General features: G+C 42.5%; 1 protein-coding gene across 1 annotated transcript; it reads left to right on the forward strand.

Moving 5' to 3' along the window:
- Positions 1–363: 363 nt before the first annotated feature.
- LOC125309980 (tumor necrosis factor receptor superfamily member 14-like) lies at positions 364–1,361 on the forward strand. The gene is made up of 4 exons (XM_048267119.1): positions 364–426; positions 515–666; positions 779–904; positions 1,020–1,361. Exons 2-4 carry the CDS (start codon positions 537–539, stop codon positions 1,250–1,252), a joined length of 489 nt encoding a protein of 162 aa, XP_048123076.1. The 5' UTR covers positions 364–426; positions 515–536; the 3' UTR covers positions 1,253–1,361.
- The last annotated feature ends 20,157 nt before the right edge of the window (positions 1,362–21,518 follow it).

The raw sequence follows: 21,518 nt of genomic DNA on the forward strand, positions 1-21,518 counted from the left end.
GCTGACAATGTTTCCTTACTGAAAGTGTTTGTTTTGTGTGACTGTTTGGTAAAATGTTGGTCCATATTCTGTGCATCATGCTTATAGTTCCCGCGGTTCCTATATTTTAGACAGACAGAAACAGAAGTGAGAAGTAAAGAGTGAAAGACAGCCTATGCCGATAGCACAACTGTTTTTCATTAAGTTAACCCTATGGGGATGTGGCCAGTAGACCACACTGGCATCATGTGAAGCTCAACAAAAAAATAAAATCATGGGTTCTGGGAGTTTGTGAAAATATGTCCAGCAGTTTCACTTCCTGATTAGTGGAGTATAAAACATCAGTAGGCTATGATGTTTTCGATCAGTATGAAACAAGTTAAACAATGCTTGACTGTGCCATTGATGTAATGCTGCCGTCAGATTAACTTACCTTCTTACTATTGTGTGAGTATATGTATGTTTGTGTGTGTCTACAGATTCATCGGTCTGAAAGTCAAAACACTTATTAAACATTTTTCTGTGATGTTTTCAGCAACCAGACAAATTCTACCCTGATGTGGAGGCTGTGCCCTGTCTTCATCATCTCAGTAGTCTTCCTCACTGCAGTCTGTGTGTTCTGCTCTCCCTGTGGTCAACATGAGTATCTAACAGACCAGCACACATGCTGCCCTATGTGCAATCCTGGTGAGTCATTTTGAAGCTTTGCTTTCATTTGAAGCATAAGTGCAAAGTGATTGGGGACTTGGAAAGCCAGACAATGTATATGGGTGATATGACATGCCGTTTACCCTCGCAGGGTTCCATGTAGTCAGTCACTGTTCAGAACTGAATCATACAACATGTGAGCCTTGTCCAGAATCCTCTTTTACTGATGAACTCAGTGGACTTCTTCAGTGCAGACCCTGCGCAGTTTGTGATCCAGGTAAGCAAACTCCAGACAGCAAACCTGAACTGAATGCAATTACCATTATTTAATGCAACAGCTGTCTATAGTACTATAGTTTATCAAGAACCTTTATCTTTCCCCATGGGTGCAGGGTTGAGAGTGAGGAGGCCATGCAACTCCACCTCAGACACACTCTGTAAACCTCTGGAAAGCACTGACACACCAAAACAAGAGGAGAAACTATCAGTTGGTGTCCTAGTAGCACTGATTTTACTGGGGATCTTTTGCTTGGTTCTGGTGTATTGCTGCTTAGTCTTTGTCTGTGGGCACGATAGTGCTCTAGCCTACTGTGTAACTCTGTGTGAACTGATTTCAAATATTTAATATGGTTATGCTATGTTTAATGTATGAAAATTGAGTTAATTAACCCTTTTATTATGTTCACATGTTGCTCCCTTTAGGGCTGTTTGGGTCAAACTGTCTCGGTACATTATTCTGGTATTTAAAATCGATTGATAAATAAAAATGTATTTAAATGTGTATTGTCTTGATTTCAAATTCCCAAAGAAATTCCGATAACATATGATATGATCAAGATGAATTAGCCTCTGGTAGACTCAGCACTGTTTTATCATAATAAATCCTTGGTATTAGCTGTTGTAATCCATACCGGGGCTAAAAGACCCATCATCTTACACAGACAGACAGAAAGTTTGGGGCACAGATGAACCCACCACCAGTCCCACCGCCCCAAACACCCCACAGAAACTCATGTGAAAAGCATGTAAACTGTGCCTCTGCTAGGGCACTCCACCCCTCTGCACCCTCTCCACCCTAGAATGGCAGTCCCACAGTCTGTGGGTGGTGCATGGGGATAATCACTTGCCCATGGCCCACACCAGAGGTGAAGGTATAGACCATTTCAACAAGATAAACAAAAACAATGCTTGAACATTCTATTTTGTTCCCAATCTACGTCCTCTGCATTAAGATAACACATGGAACGTTAAAACGGAAGCCTTGTGGGAACAACTATGATGCTGATAATGAAACTCTCTTGAAAGGGTCTATAAGGTAAGATGATTCTATTTGTATTTCTTTATTTAGGCAATATGACTTTGCTATAAACTTTTATGTTTATTGATGTCGTTGTAAGTCGCTTTGGACAAAAGTGTCTGCCAAGAGCCATAAACATAAAAATATTATTTATATAATTCTGCAGAACATTCTGCAGATGACAAGAAATTAAAAGAAGAAGAGAAATAATTTTTCATAAATGTGGACTAAAATCCATTGTGTGTGTATACATGCGTGAATAAAGATGTGAAAGAAAAAATAAGCCCATAGAAATATTGTTCTTCATAAATGAATCAATTCTTGGATAACAATAAATCAGTTTCAATCAGTATGAAACAAGTTAAACTGTGCTTTCATCAACAAGTCAGGCTTATCCCTGCCCACAAAATTTGAGGTCGGGAAGTTCGGTCGGGACTTGGCAGACCTCTGCGAAAACTTGAGAATTGTGCGAACCAATCGCATCATCCGGGCGGGCTTTATAATGATGAACAGATGAGCAAAGGTGCCTATACATTCACGTGACCTGAGTGTGCTTCGGTTGAATTTGTTTAGAGCAAAATGCTTGCCACTATTTCTATCGCTATCTGTCTGTTGTACAAGATATTAATAACTTAAAAAAAAAAGAAAACAGTGATTAAGGCATTTGTCAAGAAAAAGGATGTTCTGACTGTTTTCTGATTCACGGTAAGCTATTTAGATGAATAGATAGATAGATAGATAGATAGATAGATAGATACTTTATTGATCCCCAGGAAAAATTCAAGCTCTCAGTAGCATACAGACAACACACACACATTCACTAACAGCAGACAAAGTAATTAAAAGTATATTACTAACTAACACTTAATCTAAATCAATTCTAAAAACAGTATCCACATAGTGGTGATTAATCAATCAAGAGGCGCTTGCAATGACTGAGGCAGGGACTGAGCCTGTGATTCTCTGTGCATAGTAAGGTAAGGTAAGGTGCTCTGTGTGAGTGAGTGTCATGGTGATAGTGCAATGGTGATAGTGGTCATGGTGATAGTGCAAATGAGTAAGTCCAACAGTGCAAGAATAGAGTCTATATATATATATATATATATATATATATATATATATATATATATATATATATAACTATTTTAAGAAAAGGTATAAGTGTGGCCACAGTTAGGCTATGGCATGGAGAAAGGGGTTATGCATATGTGCTAATGTGCTAATATAGCACGCAAACAGTGAGGCAGAAAGACAGTGGTAAAAAGTGGCTAGTGGACAGACAGTATCCAAACATGGAGGGGGTGAAGAGGCAGACAGACTATGCAGAGAAGTCTATCTCTCCTCTTCCCTTAAGTGAAGCATTAAACAGTTCAATGGCCCTGGGGACAAATGACTTCCTCAGTCTGTCTGTTGTGCAAGGCAGTGAGCGAAGTCTCCAGCTGATTAGGCTCTTCTGCTTAACAATAGTGCTGTGGATTTTGTTGCTCTGATTGGTTAGGTCTATCCAATTGTGTGCAGAGGCATTTCTCCCCCTGTATCAGTTGAAACACGCCCCATAATCACGTCCCATTGCAATGGTTTGGTTCCAAACTCAAATTCTGAATAGACTAACATAGACTATCAATGAGTAATGATACTGTGGGCCAGATGTACGTACATTTGCGAACGTAGCGTTATCAGCGACATGGACACACCGCAGATTGCGAGTGCTGTCAGACCCAAGTTTCCGTCATATTTATCGATCGTTCAATCTTTAGTGTAAACTGCGCCTTTCTCTGCCCTTCTCCGCCCATAAACGCAATTTACGTCCACAACTGAATGGCAGCGCCTACAAGCGCAGTTGAATGAAGTTAACTGATGACAACATTAAAAAGAATCAAACGTTTAGCGATCATGAAATAATACCATACATGATAAGATGTCAACAAGCAGGGGAGATAATGAAGATCAGTAGTTCTACTCAAACTACTTGTGCACGTAGGCTATGGAAGATTGGTCAAATCTAGCAAGTAGGAAAGTTTAAGTGAATGGCGTGAAAGTGAAAGTAAGACATGTGAAAGGCCAACGAAAGTTAAGGTTGCTTTTGGTAGTACAAATACTTTCACCACAAAAACTGGTGTTCTAAATAGCGATTCTGTTGTCTTTTGAAAGGTTCTCTTATTGACGCATTGAACTGCAATGTGGATTAACACCTGCTTTTACAAGGCGGAAGTATTTAGGCGCAGAATAGGCGTGCGCTTTCAGGAGCAGTCTTTATGCGTACCCACGGAATACATAACTAGGCTCTTTACTCTTCCCCTCCCATCTTTTTACGCTAAACTCCCACTTTCCCCTGGATCCTCCCATGAATGCATATGCATGACATGACAATCACAATCTGCCACTTTCAGCTCCCGCGACAGGCAGTTTGCGCTTTTACATCATTGCGGCCTGTTTGTACATACCTCGCAATGATTTTACCTGAAATGGGCGCAAAAGCGTTAGTGCATCTGGCCCTGAGTGCATTCTGCATATGCCAAATCAGTGTGTGCCACTTTCTACCTGAAGAGTTTACTCACTGTTTGTGTGGAAAAACTAAACTTTAATAAAAGGTTAAACAAATATTTTGTGTGTTTTCTTTGGAATATCAACAATGTTATATTTCTGAAATATACATCTATTGTGCCATATTTCTATACATGTGACATAGCAGAACATTACATATATTTGCAATATATTGGTATCCCTAGTATGCGTACAAATACATAACCTATCATATATTAACATATATGCAACTGACATATATTTGTAATATATTTGTTGCCTATATCTGGGAAAATATATGTGACATATAAAAACGGCCAATTTTGCTATATTTTGAAATATATTTTACATGTATGTGTATATATGTGACTTATATGCGTGAGGCATACATTGACATACATTATATATGTAATTTACATATATTGCCATATGTCACATTTTGGCTTGGAAGGGTTTAGAAGGCTACTTTCTGTGTGCTGTTTGTTCCCTGGTTGCTCTGAGAAGAAATGGAAGTGTTAGCGTTAAATTCTGTCAGGAAGACTCAATGCGTCACTCATTCATTCATTACTTCCGACCAATCACCAGTCTGCATCACTTTACTTTGCACCTGCCTGTCGCTTTCAGGTGCCGATTTTCGATATACCGTATCCATGCACGGATAGCTAGTCATTCACTTCGCCACAACTTTTAACATGTGATGCAGTCACAGACCAGTAGCTTACCTTACGTTCGCTTCAACTGAGTTGGACGCATCACCAAAGTCTCGGGGGTTATCATTAATGTAGCATAGTAGCTCGTAAACGTCGGAGAGTAAGGTAGGTCAAATTGTTGCCACTGTTCGGGTTGTCCGCCCGGTCTTATCAACGGATCAATCAAGATCCACGGCTTGAAGGTTTCTCTTTCACCCTAGTCTCGTGTTAGATCCTAAGTTGCTTAATGAGGTTAACGTCTCGCTAACAACGCAAATATGGTTGCTAAACTTCCGAAAATCGTCAGACTTATCGTCTCTGACCAGCACCTACATGTGCCCTCATAGTTAATCCAGTTATCGTCACTGGCGATGGTTTTCTTGCCAAAGTTGCCATGATACAGCTTTGCTAGGTCCACATCCTAGGCAAATTGTCTCGCTGGTCAGGCTACTGTTGTGTATGGGAGGCCAACAGGAACAAATTTACTCTTCCTGTTCCTTCTTGGCTGCAGTGCAGTTGGTCCGTTCTTAGTGACTGCAGTTCATGACGGGATGTTAGTAGCAGAGATGCTGTCGGTAGGCTATTGTCTGCAGGGCAGTACTAATGTCATTAACCCATAATATTTCCGATGCACCTGAAGGCCATAGATTAATCTTATTTTCATTATCTCATGTCTGGCTGATCATTATTGTCTGTCATTGTCTGTTACTGTCATTGGTTATGTGTCTACATAATATGTAGGTCCATACATGTGTTTGTTGATTTAACGAATGGCAACGTAAATGTATCATGGCTGTTTATTTGCCTGCGTGCTAGGTCCTTTTGAAAATGCTATGTCTCCTCTCTAATTACTCCATTCCTCCTTGCAGGTCTTCAGGCTGTAGGGACTAACAAGATTTTTCCTCAAACTCTTCTCTGCCAAAAGAGCAACACCTCTAGCAGGCACAAACTCTCCTTCAGGCCAATACTGCACTCACTCGTATACTTTTTCCAAGCACATTGCACTTTGCTTTCACAGCAGCCGCAAGCACAGGGATGGCATTCCTTCCCAGTTCTTCATTACAATTAATCATCTTAATTCTCAATCAGCAATTATTACATCACCAATTCACTCTAACTATTTACTTCTTTACAAGGACTGTGGTGCTGGTTCACATATTCTAAACACCCACTTAATCTTGGCTCTGGAGCAGTGCTTTGTTTCACATTTAATCTTATTTCACCCAGTCAGCATGATGATTTACTCTTCCATCTCTTGTCTTTATTTTAGTTATGTTAAACCATCCTCAGCGACCATCCATAAGTGCTAGTGTACTCCAGCTATGTATCTGTTGATTGTATTTTGTCTTCTCCTGTTGTGTCCTTAGGTCTGCTGCTGGTTAGTTAACCTGGCTCTCTTTTCACTCCCTATATCCAGGGTGCGATTTGTAGGGGGTGGTGGGGATTTCCCCCCCTCTAGTTTTCCTATCCCTACCTCTGCTAAATTATTTTTATCCCCAGTGGGGACAACAATTATCCCCCTCTGCCCCTCATATTGATTAATGCTACTTCATGTAAGTAAAGCGCTACAACGTGAGTACAGTCTAGTAGGCTAGCCTACATAATAATCTGACATCAGAAACGCACCGTCACCGTCAGCACTCATGCTGCTGTGCTGACACAGTGGCCTTGATCGTGCAGGACATTTCAGAATGTCGAGTGTGTAATCCATCATAAATGGCTAGTTTCAATGGAAAAGTTAGCTGGACAAATGAAAGAATACGAGAAGGATTCAGTGAAGCAGATAGTCATATTTTAGAACCTTCAAAATTAGAAAACTGATGCAACTGAGATGGAGGACAACTGCACGTAGAGTAGAACGTAGGCCTATTGTCCGAAGAAACTTACATTAAATGAGGAGATATTTGCTTAATGTCACAAACAAATTGCTTGGCATCGCTTATTCAATGGCTCTCTACCGAAACCCCCCTCTGGTTTTTACACAAATCGCACCCTGCCTATATCAATTCACTCCTTGAAGCCGTGCTCCTCATGGCTTTCTATGGGTTCATGCGCTCTGGGGAATTTTGCTCCGACAGCCAGGTTTTTAACCCTTCTCAGGGTTTGGCTTGCTCAGCCATCCTCTTCTCCTCCCACTTCTATAGTGTATTTCTGAAACATTCTAAAATGGATACCTCAGGTTCTGGTGTCATTATCAGAGTTTCTTAAGTAAATAACTCTTCTGTCCCTATACTTCTATGATCAACTATCTTAAACTTCGCCACACACTTCTCCTAATGCACCTCTTTCTTCTACCCTCTGGGTTATCTATGTCTAAACAATGGTTCAGAATCCACTTGTCTACAGTGGTTGGTAGTTGTGGGCTCTCAACCTCCCACTATACTGGCCATTCCTTTTGCATAGGTGCTGCAACGTCAGCAGCTGCTCTAGGATTACCTGCATCCTAAATCAAGTTGCTCGGAAGATGGTCTCCGTCAGCTTACGAGTGCTATATAAGACCTCAGGATCAAGCCTTCTAGATGCTAAATAGCTCTCGCAAGTGTCAATTAAGGTAAGCTACCTTGCAAAGTTCTGGTGGTGATTATTCGGCTCAGCTAAAGCATTATTTTAATTATGATTGACCCGAGCCACTCTTCTCCAGTCACTACGCACAGTCGGCACCTAAGGCACAGAATAAAGTGAATACACATCGCACTAGACACATCACACCACCGCCCTTGGTCTAGCTTTTGCAAGCAAAACCTCGGGTAATCTCACATCACAACAGTTAATGTCTTTTATATCCTACCATCACAACACTTCACTCATCATATACATACGCAACTCAACTCGGCAGTCGACTCTAATCGCAATCCTCATCGAAGCTCGATCGTTATCGAACCGAACGATCATTAAGCACTTTTCCACGGGGATTTGCACCACATTGCATTACATTCTTGCCATGCAAGAACCGAGCTTACGCAAGCTCCTTGACTTCGCTGCAACCGCTGCTTAAACCAATGCTGGTCATTTTCTTCTTTTCACCAGGGAGAGCTCAAGCTTTCTCAATACCTTTTCTCTCTGAACTTATTACCCATGGACAATGCTCAGTTGCACAATTGTGTATTTGATAACATGAAAGTATAGCTTATAGTTTAAGATGGCTTATAAATTTTAACAAGCGGATTTCTACACAAGACATTACCTGTGTGCGTGTGTGTGGGGCGTGCGAGACAGAGTGAGTGTGTGCATGTGGACATGGTATAAGTGGTTTCTGGTCTAATAAATTGACAGAGGGATAGTAGGAAGAAGAATTCACTCTATTCATCTCTAGACTCTAGTCATTCATGTGCAGATGTTCCAATCCCATAGACCTCTCCAGAATAAGTCCCGCCTCCTAACTTCCGTATCCATCCAACCTTTGGTCGTCAAATGTCTATGGGAAATAACATGGCGTTTTGAAAGATCGTACCTGTCAAACTGTAGGTGATAAAGTAGAAAAAGCTGGTGGGCAGATTGGCCTACACACTTCTGCCATCTAGTTTCCACTAAACGGCACCGACAATCAAAAAATCCAGTGGAAACTAGATGGCAGAAGTGTGTAGGCCAATCTGCCCACCATTTTTTTCTACTTCGCTACCTACAGATGTTTTACCGGTATGATATTTCGAAACGCCATGTTATTTCCCATAGACAATCGATGCCCGGAAGTTGGATGGATACGGAAGTTACGGACATCCGACTTATTCTGGAGAGGTCTATTTGCACCACTCTAATGTTAGGTTCCCGTAATAAGAATGTTTAGCATGTCTGGTTGTAGTGAAGCTAAGTCCAGCCAGCACGGAAACTCATGAACAAAGCTATGTAGCCTATAGCATTGTATGTTAAAGTAAAGCATTGCATAGAGGCAAGTAAACCTAATTTAAAAAAAAAAAAAACGGCACTAACAATAATCATTTCAGAGGTTTTCGATGGATTGACCGTAGGTCGGAAAAGTGGAAAGAAGATTAGCTTCAAGGCCATAACTTTTTTGTTTTGTTTTAGCATGACTGTTTTTGAAGATGATCATGTGTGGTATCTCCCTTCGGTGCGTTAACTTCCCTTCAACTGGAATGCTAAACATTCTTCTTACGGGAACCTAACGTTACATACGAGGTAGTCGAGTCTTGTTTTGCCTTTTATTGTTTATGTAGATAACACAGAAGCTACAATATCGGCACAGGATATATGTTATATGAAGTTATGGGAGTTCAAAAAAATCCTAAATGAATGGGTGTTCTATGGGGTTAGCAGAGAGTTGATAACCATCGCTACATCGATACTTCTACTTCCGGGAATTCGCCTGCCCCCTTGGCGAGTACAAATGGTTACGGCACTTCTGTGACGTCACATTGTCGCGCTACCGGTCGGGTGCGTCGAGTATGTGGGACGTTTAACGCCTCACTGCCAGGCCTTCTGCAAAGGGTGGGTGGTCAGTGGCAGCAGATAAATTAGTCAGACATAAATATTGCATGAGTCCCACACACAGTGTACAAAGGTGTCGAGGTGTGAAGATGAGTTTGGTGTTCGTATTAGAAGAGATATTGTTACATATTCGTTTCAGGGGTACTCCACCTTTGAAAGGGGGGTGGGGTAATGTCACAAACCAGGAGGTGGAAGTTGTGTGTGTGTGTGTGTGTGTGGGGTGGTAGTTGGCCTATAGATATCCCCTGAAAGGTGTGTGTGCGTGTGTGTGTGTGTGTGTCTGAATCACCTATTTGTCCTATTCAGTACCAGCCAATGATGACAATTTGGGGATGTCACCAAAATGGCATCTGGTCACCAATATGTGCTGTTGATTGGACCATTAAAAAACGATCTGTTCTTTGGGAGTGCCTGCACTGAGACATTGGGTCAGTTACTATGGGCTCTGCTGGTGGAATCTCTAAAATGGGTTCTGTTGTGTGGGTTTGGTTGCACTGAGATGCTTATGAGGAGCAGACTGCTGGGTTTATACCTGTTTATCAAACCTGAGATAGAACAGCCACCCTGCACCCTTTCTGCTGCCCTACCCTCACCAACGTTTATCTCTCAAGACCAATGCTGTTGCCCCAACATCTCTCTCTCTCTGTGTTGCCCCACACCAACATCTCTCTCTCTCTCTCTGTTGCCCCACACCAACATCTCTCTCTCTCTCTCTCTCTCTCTGTTGCCCCACACTAACACCTCTCTCTCTCTCTCTCTCTCTCTCTGTGCTGCCACACACCAACGTCCATCTCTCAAGACCAATGCTGTTGTTCCACACCAACATCTCTCTCTCTCTGCCCCACACCAACATCTCTCTCTCTCTCTGCCCCACACCAACATCTTTCTCTCTCTCTCTCTTTCTCTGTTGCCCCACACCAGCGTCCCTCTCTGCCTCATCCCCACACCAACGTCCCTCTCTCTCTGCTGCCTCTCTGTCAGCCTGACCCCTCCCAAGACCAGCGAGCCTTTTCTCAGCATGCTGCCCTTCCACACTGCTGCTGCCAGGCTGCTGAAAGGGCTACAGAAAGTCCTGCTAGAGCAGGGGTGGGCAACTAATTTCCCCAAGGGGCCACATGACAAACTGGGACTGTTGAGGAGGGCCGGACCCAAAATACCAAACTCAGGTCTGAACTCAATTCTGTTCTGTTCTTGTATGACATTAAGTGTATATGTCCAGTATTTAATCCTGATTCTTGAAAAATATTTTTTGACATTTTTCAGTTTTCAAAGACTGATATAAAAAAAGTAGTACAATATCTATATAATTAGGCTAGGCCATGAAAATGTGAATCAGTGAGGCCTGTGCCACCATTTCATCAACACTCATCATTAAATAATTACCATCGTTATTACCAAATTACCAAAACTCTATGCAGAATTAGACTATGAAAATGTGGAGCAGACAATAGTAGGCTGTCATTAGTTAATCAACATGCACAAAGAAAACTATTTTGAAAATGTAGGCTAATGTTTTTGCTTTACTTTTATACACAAAACTGTGATTAATCAACTCGCTCTGTGTGTTGAGCCGGCTGCTTCAAGCAACCTGTGGGTAGTAGCATCATACTAGTTCGCTAACTTAAGCTTTGCAAATAAATTTTGGTTACAATGACGGGGTTATCCGATTATAAACTGTCTATCTGTCAGTAACGTTTTGAAATGAACACTTCGTATCGCCAACGAACAGCAGTAGGAGTTTGAAATTCTAATAACCGTTGCGGTGGTGAGTGACGCAGACACAGGAGACACAAAACTTTGAAAGGTTTACGCAGATGTAAAGGCAACTGCATTGTGTCGACGCAGAAGCATAAATTCTATTCACCAGCACATCAGTGAGGGTGTTCACCTCGTATGCATCCACGCACAAATGTATGGGTACAAATAATAGCAGATTTAGCGTGCATTATCTATATGCTAATCTTGCCTATGCAACTATTGGTTTGACTGCCCTGCTCCAGCTTGGCGGTGGTCTGTCCACCATCCCACAGCCCCACCCTCACACCCCCTCAATACCAGCGCCAACCACCTCCATCATCTTCTACCCCACCATCACTGGATTTTGCACACCTCCCCACATGGACAAACAATGAGGTGACAAGTGACCTCAGTCAAGCCATCAGACACACAGATCCCAGATCACGATTTCTCATGTTCTTTTATTTCTCAAGTGCCATCACCATCCCCCCCTCAGATTGGGAGACAAGCTCTTGCAGATGGGTGTGGGCGCTCATCTGGTAACCTGGATTACAGATTACCTGACCCGGCGACCACAGTTAGTCGAGACTGAAGAACTGTCTCTCTGACACTGTGATCTGCAGCACCGGGCGCCACAGGGAACTGTGCTCTCTCAGTCCTGTTCACCCTGTACACATCTGACTTCTGCTACAACACCGAGTCATGCCACATGCAGAAGTTTTCTGATGATACTGCAATTGTGGGATGTAACAGGAATGGACAGGAGGAGGAGTACAGGAGCCTGGTGGAGGACTTTGTGCAATGGTGCAAACTCAATCATCTTCAACTTAACACTTCAAAGACCAAGGAGATGGTGGTGGATTTCCAGGTCTAAGCCCACTCTGCTACCAGTCCACATTGATGGGGTCAATGTGGAGGTGGTTAGCACCTACAAGTATCTGGGTCTCCACCTGGACAATAAATTGGACTGGTCAGCCAACACTGACGCACTCTACAAGAAAGGGCAGAGCAGGCTGTACTTCCTGAGGAGGCTGCAGTCCTTCAATGTGTGCAGTAAGCTCCTCAGGATGTTCTACCAGTCTGTTGTTGCCAGCGTCCTCTTCTATGCAGTAGTATGCTGGGGAGGAAGCACAAGGAAGAAGGATGTGGGGCGAATTGACAGGCTGGTAAGGAAAGCTGGCTCTGTAGTTGGAGCTGAACTGGAGTGCATCTGTGAGGAGGTGATCTCCCCCCTCCTCACTGCCACGCTGTGAACTCTTGACAGAGTAGCGTTTTGCGAGGATACTCGCAGCAGGTACCCTAGTTACGTTGCGCCAAGCAAAGCGCCTTGGGAGTTAAATATTAACATTCATATTTACACGCTTTTCGCATACACTCACACACATACTACATTTGAAACACACCAGGACTTTGATGAACAATGTAATGCTTATGGACAATGTTGGTATGTTTGCTGGGAACTTGGGCAACATGCCAGGACTGGGGAAAAGTTTGTGGCGCCATTGCAACAGCCTCGCATTTTGGCGTTTTCACGCACAGAGCTCCGCGACAGGGAAACGCACTCATTTATCATTTCTTCCTTTCTGCATTACAAAGTAATTTACATACCATCTTTGACACGTAGTGAGGGCCCCACTGCCATGTCTCATTTTCCACCGTTCATTTCCCCATAGCCACGAACACAAGCATACCCAACTTACCTGTCTGCGCTTCCAGCTCATCTGCCCATGCGAAGCGCGCTCGCTGGGAGAGGAGGGGTTTTCTCTCCAGCCTCGGAGCTGTGGGAGCGTGCATTGTGAACATTTGTTTTGCATTTAGCCATGATATGAATGTTTATTTCCTTGTTGTTATGTTGTTATGAATGTATATTGGTGGTGGATAATCGCGATTATGTATATTTTGATTTAGAGGGATTTATTGTTTGTGTAAATACTTTTGTGTGATATACTTACCTGTACGGGGGAAATGGGGTGAGCCACTTGGCTCTGATTGGTGTCAATTTGTAAGGGAGGGGTTTCCTTGTTAAAAGGGAGCCTCATTTCTGTTCAAGGGAGCGTTGGGGTGAGAGCTAAATGCTGATGGGCTGTAAGTACCATGCTCTGCTGACTTGTGTTTTTTTGACTGGCTAAAGATATGTTTTTTTTTGTGCTTGTGCCAAACCGGGAGCTACAAGCTAATAGCTAAAAGCCCAGTATTTTTGTTGGACATTTATTTAATTTGCATCTTTGGTTATTTTTGGATTATTTTGCAATACTACGTTTGGCATTTCACCCTGTGTGGGTATTCATGGAACTGCACCTTTTTAAGAATAAACCACCACCTATGCTTGTACATCTTGCCTGGTGAGCCTCCTTCCACCTCCCAGAGTCCAGCCTTGCCTCACCCGCACCCAGGGTACCGCGAGCCCATTCACAGCATCACTTCACTATCTGACAAAAGGACCCTGAACAAACTGATCAACATCTTGGACAATGAGTGTCACCCACTCCACAGCACTATTGTTAAGCAGAAGAGCCTGATCAGCTGGAGACTTCGCTCACTGCCTTGCACAACTGACAGACTGAGAAAGTCAATTGTCCCCAGGGCCATTGAACTGTTCAATGCCTCACTTAAGGGAAGAGGAGAGATAGACTTCTCTGCATAGTCTGTCTGCCTCTTCACCCTCTCCATGTTTGGTACTATCTGTCCACTAGCCACTTGTACCACTGTCTTTATGTCTTTATGCCTCACTGTTTGCGTGCTATATTAGCACATCAGCACATATGCATAACCCCCCCCCATGCCACAGCTGAACTGTGGCCACACTTATACATTTTCTTAAATAGTTAAATATATAGATATATAGACTTTACTTTACTTTATTTCTGCATTGTTGCACTGTTGACTTACTCATTTGCACTATCACCATGACCACTATCACCATTGCACTACCACCATGACACTCATTCACACAGAGCACCTTAGAGCACCTTACCATACCTTACTATGCACAGAGAATCACAGGCTCAGTCCCTGCCTCAGTCATTGCAAGCGCCTCTGATTTATTAATCACCACTATGTGGATACTGTTTTTATAATTGATTTAGATTAAGTGTTAGTATAATTTGTATTTTTGTAATTTGTATTTTAGTATATTTTTATATATTGTATTAAGTGTTAGTATAATTTGTATTTTAGTATATTTAGCATATTCTTTATCTTCTACTGTCCTTACTGCTTAGTTGTGTTTTTATATTATATACTTTAATTACTCTTTCTGCTGTTAAAGTATGTGTTTGTGTTGTATGTATGCTGCTGCTGAGACCTTGAATTTCCCCTGGGGATCAATAAAGTATCTATCTATCTATCTATTGTTCTTTCACGGACCTTACGCTGGCCGGTCAGGGAAAACCCACGGGCCGGATGTGGCCCGCGGGCCGTATGTTGCCCGTGTGTCCTAGAGGGAGACCTCTCACACACACCTCTCTCCAGCTTTAATATGCTCCCCCTTCAATCAGCTGCAGTGTGTATGTGTGTGTATGTGTGTGTGGGTGTGTGTGTGTGTGTGTGTGTGGGAGGCAGCATCAGGTCAGGCCAGGTGAGAGAACTGGAACAACCTCAAGAACCTCAAATGTGTGTATAAGTCTGTGTGTGTGGGCGTGTGCATATATGTGTGTGTGGTGGTTGTGTGTGTGTCGCCTGTGGCCTTGATGCCAATCTGTTCAGATGCCAGGGTTTCTCCAGTGTGGAAACAAAACCCAGGTGCTGCCCACTCATCTGCCTGCTGATAATTAGAGAGAAAGAAAGAGAGGGATAGAGAGAGAGAGAGAGAGAGAGAAAGAGAGAGAGACAGCTGTTAGAAGCACCTCCTCACCTTCTCCACTGGGCCATTGATGTGTCCTGCTGTGACCCTGCCAGAACCTGTGTGTCTTTATGTGTGTGTGTGTGTGTGTGTGTGTGTGTCTAAACTTACATCTGGTTGGCCTTGTGTTTTTGTGTGCATTCAAGTGAGCTGTGTGTACATCCATTTGTGTGTGTGTGTGAGTGTGACCCAGTTTTCCACCTTCTGCCTTCTGTCACTGTGTGATGGATGGAAATGTGTGAGCAGAAGTGTGGCTCTGGCTGGCTCTTTGGCTCAAAAGACTTCTTTCACATTCAACTCACATGTTTGATTGCAGCATAAAAGAAATGTTAAATTCTCTCTCTCTCTCTCATTCTAATCTAGGCCTGTGTGTGCTGTTGTGCTCAAGGTGTCTGAAAATTTCACTTTTAAAGTAATACTGTTTTTCATATTTTCAATATATATGGAAATGGTACCCTTGCATTTGCCCCATGTCTATCAACACCTTCCAGTGACTTTAAATCCAAAAGCACTTCCAAAAGTTTTATACTGGAGTAGGTCATCAATAACAGGTTCACGCGAAAGACAATATGACTTTAATATCAGAGTCAACAATGGTGGACGCTCGATGGAAACAAATGTGGTGTGTGTGTGTGTGTGTGTGTGTGCAACACTTTGTGAGGTACTGGATATGTTTAAGATATACTGTATATACTGTATTATACTATTTAAGATATACTGTATATACTGTATTCTAAATGCCCGTCTACAGGACTTCCTTACCGAACACAATGTCTTGAGTAAAGGTCAGATTGGCTTCTTACCAAAACATCGTACCACTGACCACATTTACACCCTAATTAACAAACATGTTATTCAAGCAAACAAAAGTAAAATCTTAGCTTGTTTTGTTGATTTTAAAGGTGCGATTTGTAGGATTGTTACCGAACGTTCTGTTGGCCAAAATCAAAACACTGGTGAACGTTCTCAAGACTACCAGACGCGAGCCTCTTCTGGGTTGCCAGATGTAATGAAGACTTAGCTAACATTAGTTGACCTGCAGCTGCTTTAACGTTTCTCCAACCATGACCCAGCTACACATTACGGAAACAGTGAAAACAAAAAATACCTCTCTAACCAACGTAATATATTTAGCTGAAGTTAGCGATGCAGATGAAGTTTAGCATAGGCTACCTGTTGTGGAGAAATATGGCCAGCTCTAAGTCAGACTTGATATTCTTCGTTTGACGAAGACGTCACCATCTCAGGAAGCTCCTCCGATGTCCACTTAATTTGTTTCTTGTTTTAATTTTGGAAATTTGCCTGCTTCTTGTAGGCGTTCATGACTACAACTGACAGCTGTTGACAGTTGGCCTTTGCTAATTTGGCAACCCAAATAGGAGGACGCTAGCCCATTATTATCGCTATTCTAGAATTAATCGTTCAAAACATAAATGAAAATCCAAGAGATTCCGCCCGTAACTGATTTTTTTTTTTCATGGGTTTTACGGGGTTTCACGGGTTAGAGTAATGTTGTCAAATAAGCCATTACTTCAATTCATCGTGTTTCCTCACTCTCTGACAACATATGGTGATCATTTTTGGAATGGTTACAGTTTATTTTCCATTATTTCCTACATACTGGACCTTTAAGAAAGCATTTGACTCAATTTGATGGATTGATTATTCTATAAAATAGAATGGATTATTCTATAAAACTTTACAAAGTGGTGTAGGGGGTAAAATATATGATATAATCAAATCCATGTATATGCGCTGCACAAATGCGCTGTGAAAATTGATAGCAGCAGAACAGAATACTTCACTTCAATACTTCAGGGGCGTGGGGAGACAGGGCTGTAGTTTGAGTCCTACCCTGTTCAATATCTATATTAACTAGATGTACCGCAGAGCGGTACAAAATATGACCACCGCCCAGTCCAGCACATTTTTTCCACAAAAAGAAATCACGCTGAAAGGCCTATATGATTCTGTCTCACTAAATTGCATTATCCACACTCAATTCTCACTGGTATCTGCTAGACAACAAGTACCAAAACATGATTATTTCATAGACCCCACCTTCATCTTGCCTGTTCATAATTCTGAGAAATTCTTGATTGTTTGTGTGTGTGTGTGTGTGTGTGTGTGTGTGTGTGTGTGCCTGCGGATGTGCCTGTGCATGCAAGCATACATATGTCTACTGTGTGAGTATGTGTCATACGTATGATTACTATGAATGTATGTGTGTGTGTATCTGTTTGTGCACATGTGTGCACATGAAATGGGTTAACATGACCCCTGGAGGCAAACATACGGAAAGAAATGGTCATCCTAGGCCCTACAGTTCTCAAGATATTCACAGAGAACTGTGTCTGCCCTACCCTCCTTTCGGGGGGTTCAGTCCAGCGGGGGGGCTACAGATCAAAACAAAAAATGACGGTTCCATGCTAGCCATGTGGGGGTACATGCCCACCAAGTTTAAGTACCCGGTCTTTCAGTGTCCGGGAATCCTTGTTGGTGTACGTCACTAAATGTACACATAAATTATTTTATTGTAAGGCCCCCCATGAACGAAAATACACAAAACTTGGCATGCATTCGGAGGGTGTCATAATGATCCTTCACTTTTAATTTCGTGCAGTTTTGACCTTGTCAGCCAGAAATATTGTGATGAAAAACACCTAATTTTTTGCTTTTAATTTTTTTAACTAGGTGGCGCTATACATGAAATAAGTGGTAATGGGATGGGTTGACATGCCCCTTAAAACCAACATACATAAAAGAAGATGACCTCCTAGGCCCTCGGTTCTCGAGATATTCACAGAAAACTGTCTCCGCCACCTACAGGCCAGTTGGTGTATAGTAACATAAATTAATTTATTGTGTGGCCCCCATGAATGGAATTCCACAAAACTTGGCGTGCATACAGAGGGTGTCATAATGATCCTACACTTCCAGTTTCGTGCAGTTTGACTATGTTAGGTCACAGATACCTTCAATTACAACACCTCATTTTTACTTTTTGTGTTTAACTAGGTGGCTATACATGAAATGAGTGGTTATGGAATGGGTAGACATGGCCCTTGAGATCAACATACAAAAAAAAAAGGTCCTCCTAAACCCCACGGTTTTCGAGATATTCACAGAAAACTGTGTCTGCCGAACGAAAAAAATACACAAAAACTTGGCATGCATTGGAGGGTGTCATAATGATCCTACACTTTTAATTTCGTGCAGTTTTGACCTTGTCAGCCAGAAATATTGTGATGAAAACACCTAATTTTTTTTTTTAATTTTTAACTAGGTGGCGCTTATACATGAAATAAGTGGTAATGGGATGGGCTTGACATGCCCCCTTAAAACCAACATACATAAAAAAAGGTCGACCTCCTAGGCCCTACGGGTTCTCGAGATATTCACAGAAAACTGTCTCCGCCACCTACAGGCCAGTTGGTGTATAGTAACATAAATTAATTTATTGTGTGGCCCCCCATGAATGGAATTCCACAAAACTTGGCGTGCATACAGAGGGTGTCATAATGATCCTACACTTCCAATTTCGTGCAGTTTTGACTATGTTAGGTCACAGATACCTTCAATTACAACACCTCATTTTTACTTTTTTGTGTTTAACTAGGTGGCGCTATACATGAAATGAGTGGTTATGGAATGGGTAGACATGGCCCCTTGAGATCAACATACAAAAAAAAAGGTCCTCCTAAACCCCACGGTTTTTTGAATATTCACAGAAAACTGTGTCTGCCCTACCCTCCTTTCGGGGGATCCAGTCCAGTGGGGGCTACAGATCAAAACGAAAAACGATGGTTCCATGCTATCCATGTGGGGTTACATGCCCACCAAGTTTCGTGTACCCCGGTCTTTCAGTGTCCTGGGAATCATTGACGGAAATTTGGGCATGCGAAAAAGGAAAAAAAAAAAAAATCTGACTAAACCTACATGACCGCCGCTTCGCTGCGCGGCGGTCATAATAAGTTAGCGGTGTTACTGGAACGATATACAGCTCCTGAACTCCCCCTAAACAATACAGAAGTTAAATTCCTGCTCTTTGCAGATGACCTGGTGCTGCTCTCGCCCTCTGAACAAGGGCTACAGCAGCACCTGGACCTGCTAGAGCACTTCTGTCAGAACTGGGCCCTGACAGTCAATTTGGCAAAAACAAACATTGTAATCTTCCAAAAGAGATGCCAGATCCCAGGCAACCAGACACCTTTTCACTCTAGGAAACACCGCTCTAGAGCACTTACGATGTTACGATTACCTAGGCCTGAAACTCAGTGCCTCAGGAAGCTTTGACCTTGCAGTGAATGCACTAAAAGATAAAGCTGGCAGAACTCTCTATGCCATCAAAAAGAATTTTAATAAAATACAAATTCCAATTAACATCTGGTGCAAAGTCTTTGACAGTGTCATCATGCCAATTGCACTGTATGGATGTGAGGTATGGGGTCCACTCCACTCAGTAAGCTCGACTATACTAAATGGGACAAACACCCCATAGAATCCCTGCATGCAGAATTTATTAGGAATATTCTCAGGGTCCAAAGAAAAACACCCACAAATGCATGCAGGGCAGAATTAGGCAGATTCCCATTAGCTTTAAATGTACAAAAAAGATCACTGGATACATCTGAAATCTAGCCCAGAAAATAACATAAAGTTTCAAGCAATCAAAACCCAAGAGGGTAGCCCTGAAACCAGTCCCCTCTGTCAGTTGGTTCTGAAGTTAACTAATACACTAACCCATCGATCTCAGACCAGCACTGCTTTTCAAAATCAGATCAAAGTAAAACAAATTATGAATCAAAGTAAGAAAAAATATCTGGAACATTGGGATGATCAAACAAAATCACAATCCAAATTATAATGTTACTTGTCACTAAAACGAGATTATGAATTGGTAGAGTACCTCTCCACCGTCAGAGATACAAAGCAGAGACAGATTCTTGCCAAGTACAGGCTAAGTGACCACAGCCTTGCCATAGAGAAAGGCCGGTGCAAAAAAAATGGCTTCCTAAAGAGCAGCAGCTCTGTGGTCACTGTACGACTGGTGAGGTTGAGACAGAGATGCACTTTCTTCTACACTGTTCAAAGTTTGAACAAATTAAAAAAAAGATATTTTTCTACAATTCTCAAATAAAATTCCAAATTTTAGCTCCCTTAGACTCTGATAAATTGGCCCACCTGCTAGGAGAAGGACTGACTGCTCCACTGGCTGCAAAATACGTTGCAGCTTGCCATGACATGAGGGACAGTGAGTCGGACACCTTGCCATAATGCCCGACCTAATGTCTATAACACACATACATTCACTGTAATCCAATGTGTTATAATGTGTATATGCTGTGTGTGTGTGTGTGTGTGTGTGTGTGTGTGTGTGTGTGTGATCACATGCCTACGTGTGTGTGTGTGTGTGAAAGAGAGAGAGAAAGGGAGGGTATACACACAACTTTTCATGTTACATGTTACTGTTTCCCTTAATGCTGTCAATGTTCTAATTGTTGTGCTGTTTTAATTGTGCTTTGGCAACACTGTACTTACAGTCCTGCTAATAAAGCAACCTTGAATTGAAATTGAATTGAATATACAGCATTTTCCACTCTCGTCTCTATTAGCTGAATCACCATAGATATCAGTCTGTTCAGTATGACTGTTGTAGTCTTTCTACCAACTCGTCTCTGTCTTTTGTCACAATGGGAGCTTCTCCCAGAGACTCTCCTCCATTCTCAGCGTGGAGGGATTAGATAGAGATAGGGATCTGGAGGCCCATGTTGTCTGCATTGCTACAGCCATCTGCCTGGATAAATGCATGCACATGCGTGCACACACACACACACACACACACACAGATATTCACACACAACCACAACCACACACACACACAGATATTCACATAAATCACATACCAGCAGACCTGTTGCTATCTCTATACACCAGGCACAACAGGCAAGGACAAAATTACACACACTCAACCATGGGGGAGAGGGGGAATACTCCACACTCATTTAACTAAAGAGGATAAGGAGAATGCATACACACACACACTTCCCCCTCTCTCTCTTTCTTACTCACTGAGAGGAGAAACTTTTGATTCTCTCTCTCTCCCTGACCTCTCCTCTCTCTCTCTCTCTCTTACCCACTGAAAGGAGAAACTTTAGATCCCCCTCTCTCTCCCCCTGGCCTCTCCTCTCCTCCCCACAGCTGTCTGTGTCGGGCACATCTGCCCGAGAGGCTCGAAGCGGCTCTGCCCCAGAGCCCCACATTAACTTGGCATGATAAGAGTCCCTGAATGTGCCAAGGCGCCAACCCCCCGGGGGCACGCAGCTGTGCCAGGGTGATATGTGAGGATGGCTCCTGGCAG

The sequence above is a fragment of the Alosa alosa genome, chromosome 16, assembly GCF_017589495.1.
Source record: "Alosa alosa isolate M-15738 ecotype Scorff River chromosome 16, AALO_Geno_1.1, whole genome shotgun sequence".
Taxonomy (NCBI): domain Eukaryota; kingdom Metazoa; phylum Chordata; class Actinopteri; order Clupeiformes; family Clupeidae; genus Alosa; species Alosa alosa.

Excerpts from the sequence above, each read along its gene's own strand:
- LOC125309980 (XM_048267119.1), top strand. The coding sequence starts at position 537 with ATGTGGAGGCTGTGCCCTGTCTTCATCATCTCAGTAGTCTTCCTCACT. Across the intron at positions 667-778 it reads CTGCCCTATGTGCAATCCTG|GGTTCCATGTAGTCAGTCAC; the intron begins GTGAGTCATTTT and ends TTACCCTCGCAG. Across the intron at positions 905-1,019 it reads CTGCGCAGTTTGTGATCCAG|GGTTGAGAGTGAGGAGGCCA; the intron begins GTAAGCAAACTC and ends CCATGGGTGCAG.